Source organism: Acartia tonsa, chromosome 5 (assembly GCF_053477335.1).
Source record: "Acartia tonsa isolate MP-2025a chromosome 5, ASM5347733v1, whole genome shotgun sequence".
NCBI lineage: Eukaryota > Metazoa > Arthropoda > Copepoda > Calanoida > Acartiidae > Acartia > Acartia tonsa.
The window spans coordinates 40,568,676-40,595,884 of NC_137264.1; the positions used below are offsets into that span (position 1 = coordinate 40,568,676).

General features: G+C 33.9%; 3 protein-coding genes across 10 annotated transcripts in view; 1 reads left to right on the plus strand and 2 right to left on the minus strand.

The window, feature by feature from the left end:
• Positions 1–21,662, minus strand: part of tweek (transmembrane protein KIAA1109 homolog tweek) — an 83,454-nt gene extending 61,792 nt beyond the window's left edge. Inside the window, exons 1-27 of the mRNA XM_080161679.1 lie at positions 21,472–21,662; positions 21,127–21,168; positions 11,048–11,121; positions 10,584–10,679; positions 10,160–10,269; positions 10,002–10,061; positions 9,630–9,759; positions 9,207–9,284; positions 8,559–8,618; positions 8,063–8,164; positions 7,628–7,686; positions 6,837–6,903; positions 6,326–6,462; positions 6,051–6,105; positions 5,515–5,571; positions 5,081–5,164; positions 4,549–4,661; positions 3,994–4,066; positions 3,676–3,747; positions 3,305–3,391; positions 2,859–3,027; positions 2,118–2,211; positions 1,640–1,673; positions 1,153–1,278; positions 834–918; positions 506–582; positions 192–263 (exon numbers count right to left, since the gene is read on the minus strand). Coding sequence (XP_080017805.1) covers positions 192–263; positions 506–582; positions 834–918; positions 1,153–1,278; positions 1,640–1,673; positions 2,118–2,211; positions 2,859–3,027; positions 3,305–3,391; positions 3,676–3,747; positions 3,994–4,066; positions 4,549–4,661; positions 5,081–5,164; positions 5,515–5,571; positions 6,051–6,105; positions 6,326–6,462; positions 6,837–6,903; positions 7,628–7,686; positions 8,063–8,164; positions 8,559–8,618; positions 9,207–9,284; positions 9,630–9,759; positions 10,002–10,061; positions 10,160–10,269; positions 10,584–10,679; positions 11,048–11,121; positions 21,127–21,168; positions 21,472–21,610 — 2,352 coding nt within the window. The 5' untranslated portion in view covers positions 21,611–21,662. The remainder of the gene's footprint in view (positions 1–191; positions 264–505; positions 583–833; positions 919–1,152; positions 1,279–1,639; positions 1,674–2,117; positions 2,212–2,858; positions 3,028–3,304; positions 3,392–3,675; positions 3,748–3,993; positions 4,067–4,548; positions 4,662–5,080; positions 5,165–5,514; positions 5,572–6,050; positions 6,106–6,325; positions 6,463–6,836; positions 6,904–7,627; positions 7,687–8,062; positions 8,165–8,558; positions 8,619–9,206; positions 9,285–9,629; positions 9,760–10,001; positions 10,062–10,159; positions 10,270–10,583; positions 10,680–11,047; positions 11,122–21,126; positions 21,169–21,471) is intronic.
• LOC145319489 (uncharacterized) lies at positions 12,716–18,559 on the plus strand. 7 transcript variants are annotated; one of them, XM_080161642.1, is made up of 4 exons: positions 13,674–13,891; positions 13,963–14,533; positions 15,200–15,340; positions 17,261–18,556. In XM_080161642.1, exons 1-4 carry the CDS (start codon positions 13,818–13,820, stop codon positions 18,254–18,256), a joined length of 1,782 nt encoding a protein of 593 aa, XP_080017768.1. In that variant the 5' UTR covers positions 13,674–13,817; the 3' UTR covers positions 18,257–18,556. The 7 variants fall into 7 exon arrangements, with proteins under 7 accessions (XP_080017764.1, XP_080017766.1, XP_080017767.1 ...); XM_080161637.1 differs by adding an exon at positions 14,801–14,878 and having other exon boundaries at positions 13,037–14,533; positions 15,200–18,558; XM_080161638.1 differs by having other exon boundaries at positions 12,716–14,533; positions 15,200–18,558.
• An 821-nt stretch (positions 21,663–22,483) lies between the features above and the next one.
• LOC145319510 (uncharacterized) lies at positions 22,484–26,292 on the minus strand. Of its 2 annotated transcripts, none has more exons than XM_080161681.1 (3): positions 25,598–26,292; positions 25,254–25,306; positions 22,484–25,087 (listed from the first exon to the last, which is right to left on the minus strand). In XM_080161681.1, exon 3 carries the CDS (start codon positions 24,530–24,532, stop codon positions 24,098–24,100), a length of 435 nt encoding a protein of 144 aa, XP_080017807.1. In that variant the 5' UTR covers positions 24,533–25,087; positions 25,254–25,306; positions 25,598–26,292; the 3' UTR covers positions 22,484–24,097. The 2 variants fall into 2 exon arrangements, with proteins under 2 accessions (XP_080017807.1, XP_080017806.1); XM_080161680.1 differs by having other exon boundaries at positions 25,492–26,292.
• Between the last annotated feature and the right edge of the window lie 917 nt (positions 26,293–27,209).

Genomic DNA, 27,209 nt, shown 5'->3' on the forward strand with positions numbered 1-27,209 from the left:
CTGCTACCAAATTGCTTTCTGCTACTTGGCTGTGTTAATAAAACCGACAACATTGGTTGATTTTCAATAACCCAATTGATAGTTGGCACAAGGACACTTCGATGGGAAGATACAGTTATTTAACCCCTTCCCCCTCTAGTGTATCACCTTCTAGTTTTCAAACCAATTTATATCTTAAAAACTGATCGTACCTTGGCATGCATGAAGTTCCTGATAAGGGTTCCATAGAAGAATACAATACTTGGTCCAACCTCCAAATCAAGCTAAAAGGATTATATGAATAAAATTTAGAAGCATATAATACAATTAAAGACAAATTTTGTATATTTCTAAAAAACACTTACACATTATTATTTAATCTTAAGCTATCCTTTGTTTTTGATGGCAAAGGTGTAAAAAACAAAGTGCATTGAACAACAAATAACTTCTAAATTACTAAAATTTCTTATTTTCTTCCAAGTACCTATGCATAATTTATATGATTTTTTTTTTCAAATAGATTTACCTTGCAAACATCAGGCTCTAGAACAGTAGGATCAAAATCTAAAGCTTCTTGGTTACTAGCACTGGTCGAGGCTTCCCCTATTCATATATTACAACGATTATTTCCAGTTTTAAGATTTTTTTTTAATTCCTTATTTTGAAGCATAAATGGGCATATTTTTGTGACTAAATCTCCTTGGCTTTTTGCAAAATTCAAAAAAGCCAGAAGTAAACAGTAAAATAAACAAGAATGTGCTTATTTTTCGTGTTTTTCAAATTTTCTCTTTTATAGAGATGCAAAAAAAAGTAGAAAAAATTACTTCCCATCAACCATAATTATCTATATTTACCTCCAGAGGTATTCATAGTTACAGGTTCATCTGGTCTTAATGGTCCCAGCAGGTGCATCTCTTGTTCAGGCGTGCATATATCAGCCTAAAAGGGTGGAAAAAGTAATACACCTGTCATAAATAAGCCATGATTAGTGAACTCCAGTTGGAATTGCTTTACATAAGAGGACGTAAAACTCTAAGCAAACCGTTTTTCTTGCTTTTCTAGGTTGTATCTCACCTCTATACAAGAGAATTTCATAGTCAACAATTATGAGAGTAAAGTTTGAAAAACAGTGAGCTAAGACACCAAAAATGAAAAAAAACGATGGATAAATACCTGAGGTTTGGGACCCGGCATTGTGATAGGATGATAGAGGAATGTAATGACTAGAGTAAGGTTTGGAACACACCAACAATCTATCCATCCATCTGCATATGAACATCTACTTCTCCACTTTCCAGCCTTAACAAATAGTTTTTAAATTTGTCCTTTGTTTACCTATATAGGTTTCTAAATACTATTTCAAAAGAACTTATATTAATATATATCTCTCAAAGCTTAGATTATTTATAAGCTGAAGAATTGTTTTATAATACAAGCTAAAATTTTCCTAACATACAATTAAATATCACTGTCATTTATTATTTTCTATATTACTTTTTGCGATTATGAAACACTTTGTCAGTCTAATTTTTTTCGAAAATGTTCATTTGTAGTTATATTTCTTTCACAGACGCGAATTATACATCTTTATATTCATTGTAACAAAAGATTATTTTTTTACTTTAGTAAATACATAGGTACCTAAACAAATATTGTTTACCTGTAAATCTCTTTTCCAGCTAATATTTCCATCTCTGTTTATATAAGTAGATAAGACATAGTATTTGATTAAATAAGAAATATCTCCTGGCCAATCAAATAAATGTAACTTACCTTTTTGGACAAGTTTTCTCAATATAGTTCAAGAAATAATTTTTTAAATCGTAATGGAAAAGTTATTTATCACATCGTATTATAGACAACCTTCAGTGAACATTAAAATGAACAATTATAGGATATAAATCAGCTTTGTCTGTAATACGACTAATTATGATTTTCAGTAAGGCTGAGAACCGGTTCTAATCCAAAGCGATACGGGAAAAGTAATAAAAGTTTTTTATCTTTGTTTTTTAAGTTTTAAAAAAATTTCTTTAGCTACCTATTAAACCTACAGGGTAAAACTTTAGAAGCTACTTAATAGACTAGGCATGACTTGAAATCTTTTAAAACTAGAATAGTGTCAAATCTGCATAAGTTTCCTGTTAATATATTTAATTTCTGTATCAAGAGTGGTAAGAATATGATGTGTGCTGGATGTATCTGGTACATTCAATACAAGATCCAGACTCTCTCCTAAAAATTAACAGGTTTCAGGTAATCTTAGGTGAATTTCTCCGGTAGTTTAAAAATAATCTTCCTATAGATTCCTATGGACAAATCTATGACATTTTGTTTGTAAAAACTGGGGATTGTTTGACTATCCTATTCATGTGTTATAAAACAACAGCTGCTCTATTACAATGACATATCCGTACGTCCATCACGTACGTCTGTATGTCATTCCGTCACAACGTAAGAGTGCGTAATCCTATGCTTGCAAAGTTTTATGATTTTATCTTTCTTCTGGTATTAAATTACTAGTGGATACACCCCTAGAGGCCTCTAAGATCACTTACGGGGTGGGGAGCGGAAGTCGACCCGCAATATTTAACTTTAGTTTTAAAGAGAAAAAGTTTTACAAAAATAGGGGGTGGGCCGTTTTTTTTCTCGATTTCTCTTGGAATTTTGGTTGTAAAGGTACCCCCCCCCCCCCCAAATAGCCGTAAAGTTAAACCTTCCCAGGACCTATTGCTACATTGTAGAGGAGAACCATATCGTTTAGCGTTTTACGAGATCCTTGAATACATACAGACAGACAGGCTCATAGACATCATGTTACTTCTATATACGGATACCTAATTTATTTTTATTCTTAAATAACAGTTAAACTAAGCTCTTACCTGAAATACTAAACAGAAACTGGGTGGTTTCTGGAACAAATTCCGTGTATGGGAGAGTGAAGGTGACAGTGAGCAGCTTGCCACACACAGCCAGGTGAGAGTTCTCTGGAGCCGTTGAGCTAGTGTCAATCCAGTTGTACTCGTTAGCTGGGGTGTACACCTCAAAATCCTGAAAAACGAGGTATTTTTGGTGCTTTCCCCGGAACCTAGTATTTCCAAATTTTCCCCTGGGAAAAATGTGTTACACGCACACACACATAGATAGACACACTTTTTTGAGACCACAGTTTTGGAGGTCCCTTGGGCCAAACAAATGCCAAATATATAATCACAGTCTCTTTCTATCTGTAAATTATTACATTTAAGTAAACTTCTATTTTATTCATAAATTCTTTGCGCAAGAATATTTTTTTAGAAAAAAGAGTGAGAAAATCCTCGGAACATACCTTTACAATAAATTGAAAGTTCCAATCATAAGGTATGAATGAGAGTAGATCTGGAGGTGATCTGCTGGACCAATCCTCTATCAAATCCTTAAAAAGAAAGATATATAGTAATAACTTTATGTATTGCACCTACAGTAAGACCCACAAAAAAAACTATCTTTATGGTAAACAGCACTTATTTCTTTACTTATTTACACCAGATAAAGAGAAAAATAATTTTAAGAAGGTATCAATGACGATTTTTAAGGCAAAAGTTTCCAATCTTTTATTTTAGAAATTTTTTTTGTCTCTATTGTTATTCCCTAAAAGAACTACCAGTCGAGGTTGCGTGATCTCATTGTGACACCAAAAAAATGATCTATGTTTGTTACCTGAAAGAACCATTTATGAGCAAAGACAAATGCTACACTGGCTCTGCTCACTGTAAAGGAAAAGTTCCATTCCTAGAAAAAAAAGTAGATACAATAGACTAAATTATAAATTTTGTAAAGAAAAGTTCAATTAAAAAGGTAGTAACCAACGAACCCTCCATGTTCCATCCATCTTTGAAAAAAAAATTTATCCTGCGGGGGGGCTCTAAACCTGCAAGGTTCCCCTAATATTTCCTTAACCTTAAAACAAAGTTTTTTCTCGAATAAGATTGTTTGTAGTCCCGATGCATGAAAAGGAAAACCGCCGAAAAGACTGACCTGTTTTAAGTTCCAATACTGTGGATAGCACATATCAATTTCAAACTCTAAAGTTTCACATTGCAACAATTCTCTAAAATATTGTTTTTTAATTAGCTAAGATCGCCTGTAAGTATGCTTGCATATTGATGAAAGAGATTCACTCGGATTGTTCTTGAAATTTAACCAGGGATCGGAAGCCGCGCGTAAGCCGCGTGTAAGCCTCAGTGAAATCGTCATTTTATCACTATAGAATTTAGCTGGATTTATAAAACTGTCTCTTTAGTAGACAATCCTTCTTTCAAAAATTTCTTTTTCTGCTCACAAGCAGGTTTAAAACTGAGGCTTATGCGCGGCTGAGGCGCGGCTTCCGAACCCTGAATTTAACTATTAACAATTCTTTAGAAGATACTCTTAGTATGTACATTGTACATCAATCAATAACGCAGATTTTCTCAACTTCTTTATTAGGTACCTAGGCTTCTGAAATTTTTCAAGAAGATTCCCCTGACCAATAATTATAATCTACTCAAGTGACTAACTTTGTCAGTCCGTTTACCCCTTAAATAAATTTACCTGTAAGCCAAACTGGTAGAGGCTTTTGGATTCATTAAAGTTCCTTTCAAATTTGTTGTATATCCAGTAGAATTCTCAATTATCCAAGGAATTGTAAGCTCAAAATAGCTCCCCTGAAAGCAAAAAGATTAAAATTATAATAGGTAGGTACCTTTGTTTTTTTTGCAAATATAGGCAAGAAAAATATTAAATTGATTGAAATCCGATTTGTATTTATATTATAATTTGCTTATCTAAAATAATATTTTTTCTATCTATACATCTGTCCTACCATTTACTATCTAAATTAGTTGGCTCTAAATTACTTTTTGACTGACGGACAATAACAATTTATCCAGAGCTGGATCTTTAAATCATTTCAATGGTGATTTAAACCACCCCGCGCGAAATTTCAGCCAATCACAGAGGCGCATTTTAAAAACCAGCCGCTGTGATTGGCTGAAATTTCGTGCGGGGTGGTTTAGATCACCATTGAAATGATTTAAAGATCAAGCTCAGGAATCGCAATATTTTTTATTAAAATTGATCATACCTGAGCAATATTCATATAGATAGCTTTTGTTTCTTTATCTTTGGAGAATAATAGATCCAAGGTTGCCTCTTGCAAGGTTGAAAACCTGGATTACAGGGTTGCCCAAATTTAATGATGATCAGAATAAACAGTTTTGCTTTAAAGACAATTCATATAATCAAGAATAAGCTGATTGAATATAGTTGATAAAAAACAGATATAAGTATAAATGTAACTACCTGCCCCCCTTTTCCAAAGACCTTTTTCGTCTGCTAGCAAATTGTTTTCTGCTACTTTGCTGTGTTAATATTCCCAACACTATTAGTTGATTATCAAAGAATCAATTGAGAGTCGGCGAAAGGTTTTTGGGATGGGACATACAGTAATTTAACCCTATCCCCCTCTAGTGTTTTACTTTAATGTTAAAATAACATATTCTAAATTTTGTAACCATTCCTGATATCAAACTTCTTTGCCTCTCTTCTTTCTCCTGGTAGCTTTGGACCTGTAGCCTAATAATGTAAAAAAATGGTTAATATTAGCAAAGTGGCTGGTTGAGCATTGATAAGTAAACCCTCCCTCCATGCCCCCCTTATTTCTAGAATAAATTGAAAATATGGGAGGGGTAGTTTTTTCCTCTATTCCTAACGACGGGAGGGGGGGGGGGGGGGGGGCTAACGCGGGGCCTACACCTGCGGTTCCCTCCAGTTATTTTCAATTTATCTCAAAATAAGGAGGAGGAGGAGGTTATCAGTGCTTAAGAGAGTACTTTGAGTGATAGCGCCATATGCTTTGTTTATATTTACTATTGAAATTTAATTTGATCTACTTAATTTTTCCCAGTTTCATTTCCTTCTCATAGAACTAAGCAAGACCTGTAAGATGGAACAAAAATAAAAATTATGACTGTAATAAGAAAATATGCTAAAAAGGTTTAAGTGACATTTACAGATGAATTAATACTTTATTAAATACAAAACAGTACTCTTACCTTCATAGGTATATAATCTGGAGGGAAAAAGAACTTGTACAAATACTCTCGTTGCCTGAAATATTTTCATGATATTGGTTTGTTCAAATTAAAAACATAAATTTTAAAATAGATAATACAAATCATAATGGGGAAATGTTTTATTGTCTACCATACTGATTAGAGAAATAGGATTCATGTTACAACGGAATATGATTATGAAAAGAGAAATTTAAAGTTAATGGGTTTACAAAAACAGTTTAACCTTACCCCGGAAGTAACTTAAGTTTCTATACCTGTCCGCCCAAGGACCATAGCTGATGTCCGTCGCCTTGCCACACTGGATGTCAAGTCCCCAGGAAGGGGGTTGGGGCTCTACCATCTCCCCGGACGGGAGGGTTAATAGCTCCTCTGTTTCTGGCACCAATCCAGGCTAGGTAGATAAAAATAGAGTTAGTTCAGCATAATCAAACTACCTATATAATTGTAAAGATAGAAAAAAATTGGATCATTGAACAAAAATGAAGTAGCGGGTTACGCCTTATTTCCACAGTAGATTTTAATTGGTTATTTTAGGTTAGGTTAGGTAACTGTTCATGATTGGAAATTGGCCATGCAGAGGTTAGAAATAGGAAAAAGCTATTGTGAAAATACAACGAAACTCGCTGGATACTTCGTTTTCTTTCCATGATCCAAAAAATTTCTAAATAATATTTGTAAATTAATATTAAAGGACCTTTTTTGGAGTAAGATAAATGCACCTACATTTGCCCTTTCCTCCTCTATCAAAAACTGTTTGTTTCTTACCTCATCCATATAGTAATACAAGAGTACTCTGTTACTTGCCAGCATTACAAAACCTTCTCCCATATTTCTAGAATAAATTATTCATGTTTTTTCTTACATTACCTAACAACTTTTTTATAGGTATACATTTTTTATGTTTTATTACTCGGAGGAAATGACATTCAACGGATCTTGGACAAAGTAGCTTCGGACAAAGTAGCTTTAGGACAAAGTAGCTTCAGGACAAAGTAGCTTCAGGACAAAGTAGCTTCGGACAAAGTAGCTTCGGGCAAAGTAGCCTACACTGTTAATAAAGGTCATGGCCGCAGCGCTCGGCCCCTTAGCCTATAACCTAACCTAAAATTTGTAAAAACATCATTTTAAAAATTGTAAAAACAATATTAAAAATTGTAAAAATCTACCAACCACTTTTTGTAAAATCCACGAAATTCCAAACCACCTATGTATTAACAGTTAAGGATATTTTACTTGCCCTGAGGCTAACATAGATAAGGTTATGGGCTAGGGTGCCGAGCGCTACGGCCATGACCTTTATTACTATTGGAGAATAATTTTTCTTAAGAAGCTACTTTTCTTAAGTAAATGTCCTGAAGCTACTTTGTCCAAGATCCCATTCAACATTACTTTAACAACCAATTAGAAGCTTCTATGACTTAGGAAGTTTAATTATCAATTGATTACCAAAAACGGCACATAGAATTAGACACTTCAATATACATATACAATATACATTTTAGGTTGCTCTTCAAAGAATCTTGGATAAACTATACAATATTTTCAAAATAAATTACCTAGGTGCTTCATCATGAGATCGAAGCCCAGTGTATTTTGGACTTTCTGCTAAATATACCTAAAGGAGAAGGAAAAATTACTTTCAAAATAATATTTCAGTAGTATATTACAAAAATGTAAAGTTAGCAATTAAATGACTAATTAAGCATGTACCCCTTTTAAACTACTATATAGAATAATCCAATTTAAGAAGAAATTTATTTTGTTAATAAATAGAAAAATGGCGTTTTATTGATTAAATACTTTGAAAAAGACTAAACTAAATCAACAAAAATCTTCTCAAAATCGGTTCAATATACATAATATTGATATGAAACTTTTCTAATGCACCAAAAGAGTTTTTTTTGTAGGTATACACCATGTTACAAAATCTTGACGATTTTTTTCTCATTTTTTGGAAGATTTATCATTGAAAAAATAATTTTATCTATCACCTTCGTATTTTCAGCATCTACTTTGACAAAGTGCATGAAATGGTCAAGGTTGCTATTAGCTGGCTTTGTGGAGTAGGTGAAGTGGCCCTCTTCAAATGATATCTAAATTAAGAAAAATCAAATCATGTGATAACTAAAAAGATTAGGTACCTAATAAAAACAAAAAAATTTATTTTCCGTCAGTCAATATTGTACCTAACTTTTTTTATTGAAAAATGAAGTGGGGCAAAATATTTTTTCGTCTGTCGCAATATTCATATAGAAATATTATGAAAAATAATAGTTATTTATTGCATCGTATTAGAGACAGATTTTCGCGGATATTAAAATAAAAATTATAAGATTAATTAAATTACCTACAGTTTTTATTTTAACATTTGTGGAAAATTGTCTGTAATACGATGCTATACATGAGTTTTCAGTATGGCTGAGAACCGGTTCTAATCCGGCGGATTTTAATCGGTTTCAAAGACATAATGGAAATATTATTACTTACCAATAAAGTTGTGGGGAGCAGTCGGTTTCCAAACACAAACTTCCCAGTTGAGATATCAACCTAAATCATTTAGGTAGTAATTTCCTACTTATATAAAAGTAACAGAATGTATAATGTATATCTGCGTGTAGCGAAGGATCTTGCTAATCTCTGACCAATATGGTTCTACTTTACAATGAAGTTTTTTATAGGTCGAGTAAAGTTCTACAACTATTTGAGGAAAGGGTGGACTGGGTACCTCCATCCTCCCAAGATAATTTTAAAATGAACTAAAATTGAATAGGGGGAATGGGGAGGTCGAATTATCCCTCCCCCCATTTTCTATGAGTGTAGCCACTATTTCTTAAAAAGTTATACATTCTAAAAGCTGAAATTATGAATATAATCATAATTTTTGAAAAAAAAAAGCAAATCAAACAGACAAGCAAAGCTTATCTTCAAACCAAAAAAAGTATCAATATGACAAATGAGTTAAGTTCGATTATCTGACAACAGTATGAAATTGAAGTTCACAAGTTTAAACACAAATTCATACAAAATAAAAGTAATAAGAGTGGAGTAAATTAATGTTACAGGCCGGTAGACACAATTGGCCTGCAGGATAGCTTCACCACAAAAAATACTCTAAAATATGACTGAAACCCTTACCTTAATAACAGGTATAAGATCCCTCCAGTTTTTGCCAAGTATGTATTCACTTGTATCTATTTGATTACCCGGGTCCTCCTAAAATTTACAGGTTAGCTAAAAATATCATATCAGCAATGATCACAACATCCATTAAAGCGAAGCTTTATAAATTAGACCATTTTAGTGTTCCTACACCCATTACATTGTGCCTAAACATCCTAGGAATCATCAATTTTAAAAAAAACATGTAAATAAGGTAATTATTACAAATATATCCGCTAAGGCGACTCTGGCTAATTTTACTTAAGAAATATTCAATACGGACCTACCATGTATGTAACAAATCTTCGCTTTTTAAAGCTTTCAGTGTTTAGCTGTTTTAATATATAAATTTTAGATAATGTTGTTGTAAATCTCAGCACAACAAATATTTATGTTTACCTGAGCTGTTTGATCTGTATCCTGTTCAGGCAGGATACCTGGCTCCAGACCAAAGGTTTTCTCAAGGTTCTGGTACAGATGTGACCGATTATAGACATGCAACTCAAAACCATTTAATTGCAGAGATAATCTGCAAAGTAAACAAATAATTACTTCTGTAGATAAAAATTATTGGTTAAAAGTTTGTACACTACTAGTTTGGAAATAATCAATCAAAATTCCATAAAAAGTTTATGAGCCAACAAATAAGATAACATGACCATAAAACTTTGGGTACAAGTGTAATTTACATTCCAATGTCCCCTCCCTTCCTGAAGTTCTACCATCTAATGGATATTCCTGACTTTTCAAATAATGTAAAAATGTTCCTACCTTGTATCAGAATGTGAAAGGTCCTTAGAAACATCTTTTGGCACATAGGTTCTCCACCACCTTTAAAAGAAAAGAAATGGTTGTAGATTAATAATTCAAAAGTCTTTCCTCCTAATTATAAATGCATACCTTGCGTTAAAAAAAAAGTAAATAAATACCTAAATATGATATAACCATCTAATGCTCTAACTGACCAATCTGGAGTTATATAAGCAAACTCTCGAAACATTATCTTTCCAGCCATTACCGAAAAACTCAACGACCCCACCTAAAAAAATAAAAATATTTATATTAGGTTTAGGTACACGAATGCGTTACTGTGTATTGGTAATGCTAATCAAAAAGATGTGGTGAGTTGAACTTCTCTTTGCCTTAATGTAAAGATCCATTCAATATAGTTGATTATTATTTAAGTAGGACACCTGCCATACAAAGTTAAAAAAAGTGGTTGTATTTCATTCCTATGCAGTAGAACATTATTCACAGCACAACAAAAGAGACGATTATTGTTTGAAAGGATCTGTATTTATATACTTAATTTTAAATAATGGACAAAATAAGAATTTACTCGTTTTCATTTACCTTTATATAACCATTTTTATCCATAAAGAATTTATTGATGATTCTTGTGAAAACACTGCCAACAACTCGAGAATTGAAAAATGTTATGTAGGTTACCTAAAAGTAATAATTTTTTAAAACCCTTAGGTATTAGTTGAAAAATATTTTTTTTTTAAGTAAGGCTAATGATATGTAACTGTCTGTAATAAACAGTAAAAATACAAAACATCAGGTGGTTTTCCTCAAATCGCATATATTTTAGAGGGGAAAAAATACCTAATTTTTATGCTTATTTTTTAAGGTTTATTAAAAGTTAGAAGCCTCTAGCATATGATTATGAAGCATCTAATAGGTGCTGGGAAGATTTAAAGCTTTTTTAGGGAAGGTTATCCTCTCCCTCCCAAAATAATTGACACCAGGAAAAATATACCTAGATGCTTCTAGGGGCGTAGCCGCTAAAAATATAAAAAAGAAGTAACACTTACCCATATCATAGCAAGAAAGAGGGAGAAAAGAAAGAAGGCAAAGTTTGTTTCCTGAGGAATCGGCGGGAAAATTTCTAAATACATAAAACCATTAGGTATTATTCAATTTAATTAACTATTCATAGTGCCACCACACCCTTTAATATTTACCTACCAATTTTTAAAGAATGTATGTTAATTGTTAGTTAAATGATGTTTCTATGAGTATAATTCTTTATTATACATAAACTGGTTAGCCCCTCACCGGTGCATCGGTTAAAAATTAAAATTAGTAGCTGAGTAAACTATATATTAATATAATTTCACAGACTTGTCTGTATACCTTCTACAAGATTTAAGGGATATGTAATATTCTAATTTATCGTTATATAAAAGTAAAGGGATGTTTGTCTGTCAGTGTGTTTATATCGAAGGTTCTCGCTAACTGCTACTTAGGCATTATTTTTTACTTTTTCTTTTTAAAACAGAGACAGAGGACTGTAAGGGCTTAGCCGCTATTTATTAGAAACACGCGTGTGAATCTTTGTGGTAATTACCGAAATAAATACTTGTAACTTTCTTTGTCCGATTTTCAATAGCGCCATGAGAAAGATTGCACTTTTTGAAAGAGATTATTTACATGGAATCTTACTGAGAGGTAAAAAAAACGAAGGAATATCAATTCTTATCTTTGTTGGCAAAAAATCTTTGGCTTGTTGGTTGGTTGGTGGGTTGGTTAGCCTCCAGAGGACGTCACATGTATCTGCCAAAAACATGTATTTTGCATCTTATAATGAAGTTTATCAGGGGGTTCCTTCGTCGAGCTTGAGAAATTCAGCAGCCTGTTAAGGCTTTGTCCATAAAGATAAAACTGTTAGGGTTGTGGGGTCGTCAGGGCAGTTAAAAAGATGTGCCGTATCATGAGGTCTGTAGCTACAGTTGGGGCACTTATCTTCAACTGTATTGTCAAGTCTGGTTAGGTAGGAATTTAGTCTTCTACTGTAGCCAGATCTCAATTGAGAGAGTTGAGATCTGACATGTCTGCTTAGTTTCAGTTCTTCTTTGTTAACTTCAGGGGGGGCCCGTCACAAAACATTGTTTTGGGGAAGGTTGTCAAGCGTGTTTTTGACTTCTTGTGTGTGGATAGCTTTAAGCTTAGCTTTCCTGCGCCAATCTACCTTCTCCCTATTTTAGGATAAGAAGAAGATGATTTATATATTAATGACGACAACAAGAGGGATATGTTAATTGAAGATAAATAAGAAGATTAATAAGAAGAATGCTGGATATGAAGTCATATAGATCTAATTTCTGTGATGTTATCATGCTGTCTATGTCAATGTGCAATCCAATAAGAATACTAATGGTCTGATGTGTTTCAGAGTGGATCAAGCTTGTAATGCCCCAAGAAAGGTGAGCACCATTCTTTACGTGGTGGCAGCGAGGTCGAGCCCCGGAACCCCGAGGAGACGCTACCTGGAGTGATCAATCAGTGATATAAACATTCCTTTTTATCTATCCTTATCGGATTTTTATCTTTTATCTCATTTTAAAAACATTTTATTTATTTTATTCATTGGAAAATTTTCCTCTACACCCCCCCGGATTTTATCCTCTTTAAACAAAAAAAACACTTGGAAAAATAGTGTTTACAGTGAAAACAATTTTATGAAAGTTCCCCCTTTTTAATTTAAAATTAGAAAAGATTTTTTTTATCTGAAACACAGTTGCACATTGACATAGACTATAAAGTGATAACATTGCAATGGCGACCATCAAGATCTATCCCCCACAACAGCTTCCAGCCGAAGGAGTTACTGATGTCCAATTCAAAATATGGACAGAGGAGCTGGAGGTGTATTTGGACATCGACGACCGCTTCCAAAAATTTCTTCCCGGCGGCCGATATGACAACTGGCTAGCCGCAGAATCTAATCCAGACAGATTAATCACAGCTAAAGCTCCAGACAGGGATGATGATCTTCCAAATTCAGAAGAGAGTTGAGACAAATGTTAACCATCATCGCAAAACTTATTCACACTGACTATTATAATCCTATCCTTCGACAAAGTACGAGCTTACAATGGATATACACCCGTCTACGTCAAGATTATGACATCCTACAGCAAGGTATCCATTTCCTGAATATACTAGATGTCAAATATGACATCACAGCCTCTACAACACCAACTGGTCTATACAACAACTACAGAAGCTTAATTATGGGCAGCCTAGGTAAGAAAGGAGACAAAATAGGATGGCAGAACAAAGAATTATCACAGGATGAAAATTTATCTCCTACTTTTGAGGATCTGATCCTCTTAAATGTACTTAACATTCTCCATCCTCGCCTACCTGCCTATGTAAAAGACCAGTATGCCCATAAAATTGGTGAAACTAGGAGAATCATGGATTACAAAGTTGAAATTCTAACAAAGGCAAAACAATATATTGAAGAAATTGAATCAATTGAATCTCAACCAATAAGTGTGAACAATCATGTTGAAGTAGGTGAAGACCCACAAGAACCAGATATTAACTACATCAGTACACGTGGCAGACAAAGAGAAAGATATCAAAGATCTAACTATCGGCCGAGGAGATTCCAACAATCAAACCAACGCCAACAACCCAACAGAAACAGTCTTCCACCATACTGTAGACTTTGTCAACTCTCAGGCCAACCAAGATCTACCTTTTCGAGCCACTATGTTGGAGATGAAAGTTGTCCATCAATGTCAGACAGAGACAGATCTCAACTAATTGAAAGGGTATCCTCACAACTGTCAAATGTGCAACTACAAGAAGAACCTGACCTGGAAGCCGAATATGGTTATGCCTCCATCAATCATCAACATGAACAGGTGGACAATGCATTTTTAAAAAATAATGATAATCTGAAATCTGATAATAATTGTAATTTTAATTATTTCAGTGATTCCAAACTAAACTTCATCAAACCAGTTCCTTCTCAAATATTAACTGTACAAGATGCCAATGGTTTAAATGTACACCTAGACCTGGACACTGGTGCTACCTGTTCTTATGTAAAATATGATGCCGCAAAAAAACACAACTTTAAAATAATGCCAAATACTCAAACAAGCAAACTAGCAGACGGCGTTACAAAAATGTCAGCTGTCGGGGAAATTAATGAAATCTTTTATAGAAATGGATGGGAAGTAAAATTCTGCGCAATTGTAACAAGAGAACTTCATACAAATTTTGTAGCTGGTAACAATTTTTTTCAAGAAAATGAAGTCACTCAAGATATTAGCAATAAATCAATCACAGTACACAAAAAATATACTGTACCTGAAACCAATAAACTACTAATTCTACCAACCTCTGCAAACAACACCATCCTGCACAACAATCACATGAACGTGGTTCTTCCTGGACAATCTGTATCTTATCCTACCCAACAACAAGAGGATCAAGTTTTAGCAGTACAACCATGTCCACAATCAAAATCAGGATCCTGGCCTCCACCACAACTCTGCAAGGTTAGTAATGGTTTCATTCATGTTGTTAATAATACTGATGAAGTTTTCACTTTAAAAAAAGCAAATAACAAGATTACAGCTCGTACATTAGATTCTGCCTCTAATCCTGAAAACAAATGTCTTCTTTCAAATGTCTCTATGCCAATTGTCCAAAATGATAATTATAAAAACGTCCAAATTAATTGTACCAATATTGATAAACAAGTCGTGGATTATGTCAAGTCTGTCAATGAAAAATTTAAAGATGTTTTTAATGATGATTTGCAGCAAGGTTATAATATGAAATTCGGTCGCCACGTCTGTTCTCTGAACTGGGCCAATGACACAAGACCACCTGCAAATAAGGTACACAATATAAATTATGACCACAGCACTAAAGTCCTACTTCAACAGGTCATTGATGAATTTACACAATCTGAGGTCTTAGGCATCCCTCAAGATCATAATATTCATATTCAGCATGTTAGTCCTGTTTTTTTAGTCCGTAAGCAAAGAGCAAAAAATAAGCCAAAAAATGAATTGACCTCTAGGGATGTAAGAATGGTAGTAAACTTTGGAAATATTAATGAACACCTTAAAAATATTCCCACCCCCATCACAAAACCTAAAGACATTTTTACACACCTAGGACGTTGGAAATATGTTATTTCTATGGATTTATTTCAGGGATTTTTCCAAAATCATATCAACCCAAATGATAGCCAATGGCTAGGTATCAGCTCTCCATTTGGTGGACTCAGATTCATGAAAAGAAGCGGCCAAGGACTCTTGGGACAATCAGAAGAACTGGATGAACTACTTTCTAAGGTATTATGTAATGAAATGAAGCTAGGAATTGTCGCCAGAATTGCAGATGATATTTTTGTGGGAGGAGCGACCCCTTTAGAAACAGCTCAAAATTATGAAAATGTCCTTGAAAAACTTCATGCAGCCAATTTAAAAGTCTCTGCTGATAAAACAAAAATTTTCCTTGAATCCATGGATGTCTTAGGTTGGGTGTGGAAACATGGTGGTTTCATTTCTCCATCCCCCCATAGGGTCAATTCACTTAAAAACACATGCCACAATGATATTACATGTGTTAAAGACATGCGCTCTTGGATAGGACTATTTAAAACTTTATTACCTGCCACTAAGAATCTAACTATGCTATTAGACCCGTTTGACAAAGCCGTTGCTGACAAACAGTCTAAAGAACCCATTCAATGGGACGAATCCTTAAAAATTAGTTTTAACAAAGCAAAGGAAGCCATTGATTCCATTCAAACATTGTATTTGCCACATCCAAATGACCAACTAATGATTGTCGTTGATGCAGCTAAAGCCAAACCAGGTCTAGGCCACATTCTTTATGCAATTAAAAATAATCATAAATTGCCTGTCTCATTTCACTCAACAAAATTGAGTGAAAATCATTCTAAGTGGCACAGCTGTGAACTTGAAGCTTTGGCCTTTGCTACGGCCATAACAGCTGAATATAATATTCTTAAGGAAAGCACTAAACCCATCCTGATCACCCCTGACAGCAAAGCAGTCGCAGATGCTGTAAATTTGATTAAAAAAGGCAAACACAGCTCCAGCCCTAGAATACAAGCTCTTATTACCAATGTTAATAGGCTTCCATTAATTGTACAATTAGCAAATGGTAAAAATAACCTAAACAATTGTGCAGATTTCCAATCAAGAAATCCTTCAACTTGCCTTGTAGAACATTGCACTATTTGCAATTTTGTAAATGAAATGTCTGAAAATACAATAAACCCACATGCTATCAACGCCATAAATGATCATATGCTTGACAATAAATTGGCCTGGAAAAAAATCCAAGATGAAAGTAAATCTTGCACTCAAGCCAAATTTCATATTACAACTGGCAAAACACCCTCTAAAGTTAGTGGAAAATTACATTCTGAAGTAAGAAGACTTACATCTGTAGCTACTATTAGCAAAGATGGTCTATTGGTAGTTTTGTCCAAACCAACGTCATTTTCATCTAAAACAAATGAACTTATAGTCATACCTTCCTCACATTTACCAGCAGTATTATGGCAAATACATAATTCTTTACATCATCCAACAAAGAGTCAGTTAAAAAGTCAATTTGAAAAATCTTTTTACTCTGTTGGTTTACATCCTGAACTTGACAAACTTTACAATGATTGTCATTTTTGTGTAACACAAAAAAAAATACCATCCATTGTTCCACATTATACCAAAGATGACTCAAATGTCCCAGGAGTGAATTTTCATGCTGATATAATCAAAAGACGCACTCAATGTATTCTTACTATAAGAGACAATTTTTCATCATACACAGTTGCCAAAATTGTAAGATCTGAGCAAAGCAAAGACTTAAAATCAGGCATAATTGACCTCCTAACCCCCATTAAATTGGCGGGAAATATTACAGTAAAAGTTGATAATTGTTCTGGATTCAAACCTATTCTTGATGGAAAAGACCAAGATCTCAATAAATTAGGCATTCTTGTTATTGCAACAGATGTATTCAATATCAACGCTAATTCTGTCGTTGATCGTGCTTGTCAAGAACTAGAGCAAGAATTAGTAAGATTAGAGCCTGATGGCCGACAAATTAGTAACACAACTTTACAAATAGCAGTTCAGCTATTAAATAGCAAACTTAGGAGAAATGGAAAAATTAGTGCATTTGAAATTTATTTTAATAGAGATCTCAAATCTGGCGACAATTTAAACTTGAATTATCAGAAAATTAAAGACCAACAAACAGCCAGCAGAGAATACCACAATATCAAACACAATGATAAAGTCAAACTGCCTATAATTACTCCTCTAAAAACAGGCGACATTGTAACTGTTAAGACTCATAAGCATGACAAGCATAAAGCCAAAGATATTTACATGGTAACATCTGAAAACAAAGATAATGTGAAAATCCAAAGGGTGATCCACTCATTTAACAGTAACCCATCTATTAGATCTAAAACCTACACAACTTCCAGAGACAGATTACATGTTGTAAAAAATAATCTTCAATACAACCTCAGACCAAGAAAAAATATTCTGAAAACCTCAACAGAATGGAATCCTATTCGTGAATATAAAGATTCTGATGATGAAGATAATTATGATGTTCCACCTGTTACAGTTTCTAAGACTTCATCATCATCATATCCTACATCCACATTGACACAATATCAACCAGAAATCATTCATGATTCCTCGGCAAATGATGATAACCTAGTTCCAACACATACCACAGAAACTGCCGACGAACGTCCTCAACTTTATCAACAACTTGATAATTGGTTAAACAATCAAAGACTTCAAGCAGCACAACAATTAACAGCATTAAATCAATCTGTAAATGAACATTCAGACTCAGACAGTCCCTCAGAAACAGATGCTACAGACAAACGTTCCATTATCAAAGCCAGAGCTAAACAGAGAATAGCAGCCACTTATCATAAAAACATTCCTCAAGTAGATGGTCATGTAACCGATAATTCAAATCCACCATCTGTTGTACCTTCTGCTGCTACTTCTGTAAATCCTACTCCTGATACCAGTCCGGTTAAACCAGTCATACCGCCAGCTTTTTTGGATCAGCTTAGAGAATGTCATTCTTCACTTGAATGGGATTATCAAGACGTGGACGTTCTTGAAAATGCAGCTGATCTTGATGATGTTTTTGATCTGCCCTATGCTGACGTGGATTTCATGGCGCGTCATGCCTCCATTTAACCTCCTGTTCTCACTTCAAAGAGGGGGGACGCCAATCTACCTTCTCCCTATTTTAGGATAAGAAGAAGATGATTTATATATTAATGACGACAACAAGAGGGATATGTTAATTGAAGATAAATAAGAAGATTAATAAGAAGAATGCTGGATATGAAGTCATATAGATCTAATTTCTGTGATGTTATCATGCTGTCTATGTCAATGTGCAATCCAATAAGAATACTAATGGTCTGATGTGTTTCAGAGTGGATCAAGCTTGTAATGCCCCAAGAAAGGTGAGCACCATTCTTTACGCTGTTATCAGCATTAATAGGTAGATGTTCTCTTATGCTGCTTCTGAAGTTCTGAATTGTTGGTTTAAGGTGTTTTCTGATTGGTAGCTGCTTTTCAACATGTTTGTTGCCCGGATGTTCAGGAAGATGGCATGTTAATAGAAACTGCTTGGTTTTCATCATGCAGTGTTCTTTTATTGGCAACACTTTAGTTTCTTGGTGAATATGTTGAAAAGGAGCTATTTTAAGATTTCCAGTGATTACTTTCAGAGCTTTATTCTGAGAGATCTGAAGTTTCTCCCAATTAGAGTCTGAGATGATAGGACTCTAGATTGGGCAGGCATACTCCATGGCACTTCTGGCAATGGCTTTGTACGTCATTGTCATTGTCTCTTTGTCTTGGCCCCAGTCAGTGCCACAAAGAGATTTGAGCATGTTGATCTTGGTGTTAGCTGTGCTGGAGATGTTCTTGATGTGCTTGGAGAATGTGAGCATTGTGTCATATGTCACTCCCAGCAGCTTGGGTTCATGCTCCAGTTTCACCAGGATGTTGTTAATTTTGACTTGTGGATGGATCTTGTACTCTTTGGTGTCTAGAGTGAATAAAGTGACAGTAGATTTTTCTGGTGACACAGTAAGCTCTCTTTCACTAAGAAAGTCTATGACCTTGGGAACATATGCATTGATGGCTTCAGTTAGAGCATCTATATCCAAGCCAGTAGCATATATTGAGATGTCATCAGCATACTGAACTACTTGGATACCCTTGGGTGGATTTGGAAGGTTCCGGAGGTAGTAATTGAAAAGGACTGGAGATGTTACCGCTCCTTGTGGGACACCTGCCTTAACATTTCTGCATTTAGAGGTAGTGTTTCTGAAATTAACACGAGATTGTCGGCCTTTCAGGTAACAGCAGAACCATCTTTTCAGAGAATCTGGCAAGGGTGATTGTCCAATGTCATTTAGTAATTTATCATGCGACACCATATCAAAGGCTTTGCTGAGATCAATCTGCAGCAAAACTGTTCTATCAGGTGGTCGTTTCTTGCTGAAGCCAGAAGCAACTTGGTCATTAAAATCATTGAGTGCTGAAACAGTTGAGTGGTTCTTTCGAAATCCATGTTGAAAGACAGGGATTTCCAGGGATTCAGTTAGGATTGGGAGAAGCAAACGTTCCAGGATTTTAATAGCAGGACAAAGAAGGGAGACTGAAAGGTAGGAGTTGGAATCTTGGGGATCTTTACCAGGTTTAAGAAGGGGGATTATGACCGAGTTCTTCCATATATCAGGTATAATGCAGCTAGCTATGGAAAGATTAAATATCTTGGTGAGGTAGCTTATACCTATGGGGCCTAGGTGTTTCAGATGCAGGTTGGAGATGTTATCTGGTCCTGCTGCCTTGGAGGCTTTACATGCTTTTATAGCTTCGGCAGTTTGTTGGGGTGTGAAAGAGTTAGGTTCCTCTAGGCTGTTTTTCTTTAACCCTCTTGAGACAAGTCTTGATGTTGGAGAAGTGACATGTCTAACAATTGATGTATATTGTTTATTAAAACTATTTGCAATGCCAAGTGATGATGTTAGGTAGCGCCCTTTGAACTTAATGGCTTGGTTGTCATTGCTTTTGTTCTTACCATTTAAATTTTTGATAAGTTTGAATAGTTTAGAGGAGCAGCCGCTTGTGATTTCACTGATCTTTTCTCTTCATTTGTTCTTGCGATGGACATTAATCTCTTGTAAGATTTCCTTGTTGAGTGTCTGAATATCTGGAGAATCTGGGTTAGTTTCACGGAGGTTGTCTCTTTCTTTCATCTTGTTGGTGGTAGCTGTAGGTATTTCAGGAATTATTTCCTTTATTCGTCCTCCAGGTATAGTCTTTTTGGAGGCTTTGTTTAAGATCTTTCTAAACTTCTTTTCTGCTTCGTGAACATTGACAGGCTCAGGTTGTCTGTTGAATCTTTCTTCAGTGATGTTGGTGAAAGATTGCCAGTCTGCCTTTTTAAAGTTCACGAATTTTCTGAAATCACTTTTGATTGGATGGAAGTTTTTAATTTGATGATGATGGGTAAGTGATCAGAGCTGAGGGCAGTTTTAGTTTCCCATTCTATATAAGGTAGAAGAGATGTTGAAGCTAATGAGATGTCTGGTGATGTGGGTTGGCCGTTTGATGGTAATCTGGTTGGCACATTCTCATTAAGAACTCCAAAGTTGGATTCTGCAATCTCTTCTGCAAGTTTCTCACCTCTGGCATCTTGGATGTTTGAATACCATAAAGGATTATGTGCATTAAAATCACCCAGAATAAGAGATTGGCTTGTTTTTAATGGTGCTCCCTTTTAATTTTGTGTAGGACCTAAACAACCATAATCGTGCTTCAGTTGTGTGTGCAGTAATAATATATATTATTGTTATTAAAAAGCCCTTCAACAGTAAATTTTCTATATCGTTGATGTTAATTTTTAATTCCAAATTCTCCTAACCTTAGAATTAATACGACATGCTTTGTTAATACCCTTATATATCTATATTATACAAGAAGTATATTGTGTAGATACCTATAGAATACTGTATAGAAATATAATTCAGCTTCATATCACTCACCTAACCCATTAATTTCATCAATGACATTTATTGATCTTGGTACTAAAAACATTAGGTAGGTATTTTTCTCATAAAAATTTAGATTCTTTTAATTTTTTTCAGGTATATTTTCATCCAAATCCAAATCATATACTTTTACTGAAATCTATATGACTTGTATAAAATATCAAAATAAATTAAAGTAGGTAAAAATATGACTTTTTAATTAATAATTTTAATCTATGGAGGATAATTTTTTACCATCATTGGGGATGTATTTGTACGTCAATTTGTTTTCATTGTCTTATTACTTAAGACCCCTGAATTTTATTAAGTTATTAAAGTACCTAAAATAAATAAACATACCCAGCTCATTAATTTCATCAATAATATTTTGTCTTGAGATATTGATGACATGTTTCTTGAATGTGTTCATGAATTCCTCAAACGCCTCGTTCTGTGGGGTGGGCGCCTGGGTTGTCATGTTCGGCGTGTCTAACTCCATTTTAATGATTACCTATTATGTTTTTTTTTCTTATTTTTTAAAAATTATTTACATTTTCGTCTGGAAATCAAATATTTTAATAAAATATAAATATCGTTACAGTACTTTTGATACCCCCTTAAAAACGTAAAGTGAGTTTAGACAACAAAAGGGGTGTTATTTTATTGTGAGGGGGCTCATGTTTTCATCCCCCTACATAATCAACATACTCAAGAGTCTGACGTATAGTAATAGCAAGAACAAACAGCTAAATATTCTTATAAAATGTATTAATTCAATACAAGGTTAACATACAATAATAACATTAATATTAAGACAACTGTTCACTTTTATGTTCGTGTCGTGTTGCAGAGCAATGTCTTGCTCCGAAACCGTTGACACAAGAACTAAAAGCTAATATACAAAATACATACATTGCTCTCAAGTCAGGAAGAAAGGGACTATACATCACATTTCTCCCTGGCTTTAACATGAACATGGATTTCAAAACTGTAATATTTCAGATTGAATATAACAATATGTTTATTACATGTTAATTGACATATATATATTATAAGTAGCATTGAATGCTTATTAAATAGATAATAATTGATCTGGTATGACACCTGCCATATTTTTTATTTTATTTTTTTTTATTTTATTTCCAGATCTTTAAACACTTCATATACATTTTTTTTTTATTATTTTGGTTCCTTAGAACTCTTTTGTGTTTTTTTTTTTATATATATTCCTTTTTTCTTTATGTGTTTTTTTCTTTTTGTTTCTTTTTAATATTTTTTTTTTAAAAAAAACATTGATTAATATATAATCACTGAAATGCATTGATTAACATACAAAACATTGATTAACATAGTTATTATAAATGCATGATATAAAAAAAACACTGATTAACATATAACCATCAGATTTAAAACATGGCATTATAGAGCATTAATATAAAACATTAATTTTGAACCTTTTCGAGACTACTACTGCCTCAACAAATATTTAATACATAAAATAAAATAAAATATGAATTAACACACATAAAACTATAATTATTCATAATCATTGATCATAATATTCATTTTCTTTTGCCAAATTTTTCTTGATAATAGTAGTATCATTCATATCCATCAATCCATCATTATCCATCAATCCATCAATCATCTCACAAATGACATAACCATACCAATGCTACAACACCACAAACGATATAACCATACCAGTTGACCTTAGCTTAGTTATAAACTTAGTTATAAACTGGTTTCCACTTAGCAACTGTGATTTTCTCATTTTCTCATTTTCTCAAACAACACAACAGCCATTCACCTCCACCACAAGAAGCCTCCAATCTCTTCAAAAAATTGGAATCGAATCCTTTCTAGCATCGACTCTAGCTACTTCATTTCAAAATACGTTGCTGATCCTGCAGGTTAGCCAACCGAGCATCTAACTCAACCATTCTAGTAGCCAAACCTGCCAAATGTTTGAGGTCTCAGGTCAAAAATCAGAACTGCTGTTCACATTTATCATCCAGGAGATTATATCTATTGCATAGTCAGGCATGACTTAAGCCTAATAATGACAACCACAATAACTGCTATTAACATCTCTGTTAGAATCCAAAAATCGACATGTCATTCAAAATACAGAAACTGCCAATGATTTTCGTTATAACAATGATGCTACTGTCGACACTCCAACCAATGATAACGTTGAAAACAATGAACAGAAACAACAAACACAGAGAAAACTGCAGCCGAACAAAAGCAACCAAAACCTTCGCCATAGATTGATTCGAAATCTGATCCATTTCGTTTTTCAATACTAACTATCAACAAAAACACCAGCTATTGACAAGTAAGATATCCAACCTGGCAGTCAAATCTACAACAGCCACATCATCTTTAAGCCCCGCCTTCTTTAGAACAGCTAAAATTTCACTAACCAGCATTATACTTTGACTGCCCACTGTATTAACAACTTACAAATATCCGTTTTATCAGTCATAAATATATTTAAGATACAATGCATGCTATTTTAAAATTCTGCACAACTTCACAATAGCTTCTAGCCCATGGTGTATATCTCTGTATATCATTATCTATCAACTAAATACTTCTCATTTTGACAACTGTAAATACATCTCTTTGTAGCTACCTGACTCACTGTGCATTTATTTGCATCATCCTGACACACTGTGCACATCTGTTCAAAATAAATATCAACATAATTCGTTTAGCTCTTTGTATCTACCTGACTCACTGTGCATTTATTTACGTTATTCTGGCACACTGTGCACATCTGTTCAAAATGTTACAATATCAACATATTTCATTTAACTCAACGTTATTTCATTATCCTTGACATACGAATCCTCAATTTTCAAATTAAGCTTCAAAACTACTCTCCGACGTCTTATTATCCACAACTGTTGCTTAAATGCTTAAATTTAACACCTCCAAGTCTTCAAAACTTTTCAACAGTTATTATAAATCTAGCAATCTATAAATCTAAATTACTTTTCTTCTCCTTGGCAGCAGTTGGACTGTTGATTGGAGTACTTATAACAGGTTGAGAAAGGGTTGCAACAACAGTATCAACAGATTGACTTGCTTCAGTAGGATTATGATCATCACTATCACCAGTACTATCATTAGTTGCATATGATTTGCCACTACTGGTTGATTTAAGACTCTTCTTGCCAAGATCAGTAATAGTCTTCCCATATATAGAGATATCATATTCAAGCTCAAAGATAGCTTCATCAATCATTGTTTGCAAGATATCATATTCAAGCTCAAAGATAGCTTCATCAATCATTGTTTGCAAGTATTTAATCTGTAACATCATCAGCTCTAGTACATCATGAGGAAACATATTCTGTTGCACAATAGACAGAATATTAGTAAATCCATAAACTCCAGCAGCTCCATACATTCCAAATATGTTGTTAATCCAGCACAGGCTTCCTTTGGAGTTTTGTGCAAGCACTCAGTTGTTAGCTTCAGGTACTTTTCATGATCACTAAATCTCCTTATAGTTGCCAGAGAATACAGGAACCTTGAACTTGATATCTACCTTCCTGGTGATACTCCAAGCTTCTTGACCGCATTATTGAGAGCAGTTTTAGCATCCTTTTTAGCTTCCTGTTTAGCTTCCTGTTTAGCATTCTGAACTTCAACAGACTTCACATCTAATCTATAAACAGATTCTCCAGCAGCAATAGCATGTTTCACAATATTACTGACCCAATCACTAAACAATCATAAATAACGCTCCTTTAATAAAATTCAACATATAATCGGTCAGAGCAAAGTGTATCATGTGCCTCCACTCTCTCTCCACCAACATTTAATTCAACATATAATCGGTCAGATCAAAGTGTATTATGTACCAGCCTCCACTCTCCAATAATATCAATGTCAACACAAAACAATGGCCAAATTCAAAACTAAATTTCAGTCACCACCAACTACTTCTCTTGCGGCCGATCTAAAACAAAATACAATCATTTTAGATGCCAAAACTTATTTAATACATATTTTATTTTCACTCAACAAAATAAAATAATTTCTTTAACATGTATTAGTATATATAACATTAATCAAATGTATATCAATATTGAACATCATTAAAATCTTAACAAACTAAAACTCACCAACAGGTAATACTGTATCTCAACCACCACAACTACTCCTCTTTTCGACCAATCTAAAACATAATACAATTATTTTAGATGCCATACTTAAATGTTATCACTTAACAAATAAAATTTCAACATGTCTTCTTAAAAATGTATTAAGAAATATAATATTAATCAAATGTTTGTCAATAATCGAGCAACATAAAAATAATTCTTAATACAATATATTAGTCTAATACAGTAAAAAATTTACCTAATTATTCAATGAAATATCTGAATAATAACTTATATCATCCACAACTATTTTTATGTATTAGAATCTTGAAAGTTGAAGCACAACTAACTATTTTTCTCTATACCTGAGAGCACTTTCTTGCGCAGCTCAACTTTTGCGCATACAACGCCCAACTCCTGCTCATCATTGCTGCTACCTCTCTGCACCACCCCATCTTGCGCATACCAACTCCGAGAGACAGTGCAAACTTTCCTTGCCAAATTATTGCCCACCCCCCTTCTCCATGAAGAGAGACAGCTCCACTCAAATATCTAATGCATTATAACAATTTTGCTTCATGAAATTCTAAGCTTCATAAATAATTTTGCTGAATCAACATCACTAAATCGCAATATATACTATTCTATATCGAGTGTCCTTAATAAAATTTAAGCTTAAACAAAAACTTAACACATCCATTATAATTCCAAGTTTTAGTAGATTTCAATCCGCCCCTCAATATTCTTCCATTTTATTCTGATCCACCAAAACTTTCGCAATACGTTCATTATATTCCAAGTTTTTAAATAGATTGAAATCCGCCCACATCTATTCACTTTAATTTGATTCATCCAAAATTGAGCAACACATAATGTTTCAATTTCAAGTTTGAGTGCAATTTGATTCACCACCCTGTGTTATTTATATAATTGCTTCTCCTATAATTAGGTTTGGTCCGCCCATCCATACGACCATTTTGATTCACCACCCTGTGTTATTGATATATTTGTTTTTTTCTATAATTAGATTCGGTCCGCCCATCCATACTTTACATCTATCTACTTTTTGTATTTCGAACTTTACATGGTGATTTCTGCAGCAGATAGGTACAATTTAGAAAACGTAGCAACACTATAATCATTTCTATGACGTCCGTACTTCCATTTGTAAACATGTTGATTTGACCACAAATTTCTATATGATCTAATTATCCGATTGTATACTAATTCCGGGAACAACAAAATTCAACATTATAATCGAAACAGTTAAAATATCTAATTATCCAATAATTTTATATGATCTAATTATCCGATTGATTCGGTGTATATTGATTTCTGGAACAACAAAGTACAATATTTTATGATTACAGTGTCAAGCATCCAATCACCCTTCAGACAACCAACACTCTGAGATGCACAACCTTTTTCGAGAAATTTTAACTGTGCATGGTATTGAATTGCGCCTGTTTTAGCCCAAGGCATTCCCTCACTCTAACTATTTACTTCTAACTATTTACTTCATTTACTTCAAGTATCTGATATAGTAGCAGTGAGAACCATTTTTAACTTTGTTAGTTATGACTCAGTGTCAGACCGAGATTTAAACCTATCACCTACCCAACAACAAGTAGATGTGCTACGTGTTAAACGGTTTACAAGCGAAGCCACTCTATAAGCAAGTTCATAAAATGTAAGTAAAACATCAATCTGTATCAATCAGTTCTTTTTTAACAAATTTACTTACAATTTTACATCGACTCTTATACAATTATTTTCTCAGTTTTGACACTATACAAGTGTTGATGTTCGTTTGTCCTACCATTCAATGCTTCGCTTTTGTTAATGTTGTCTTCCTTGTTTTTTACAAAAATTATTCAGTTCTGACACTATGCAAGTGTTGATGTTCGTTTGTCCTACCATTCAATACTTCGCTTTTATTAATGTTGTCTTCCTTGTTTATTACAAACAAATTTGCTT

Coding starts and splice junctions, on each gene's coding strand:
- LOC145319489 (XM_080161636.1), top strand. CDS start 13,037: ATGTTAACCATCATCGCAAAACTTATTCACACTGACTATTATAATCCT. Junction 14,534..14,800: donor CTCCACCACAACTCTGCAAG/GTTAGTAATGGT, acceptor GATGATTTGCAG/CAAGGTTATAATATGAAATT.
- LOC145319510 (XM_080161681.1), bottom strand. CDS start 24,532: ATGTATGGAGCTGCTGGAGTTTATGGATTTACTAATATTCTGTCTATT.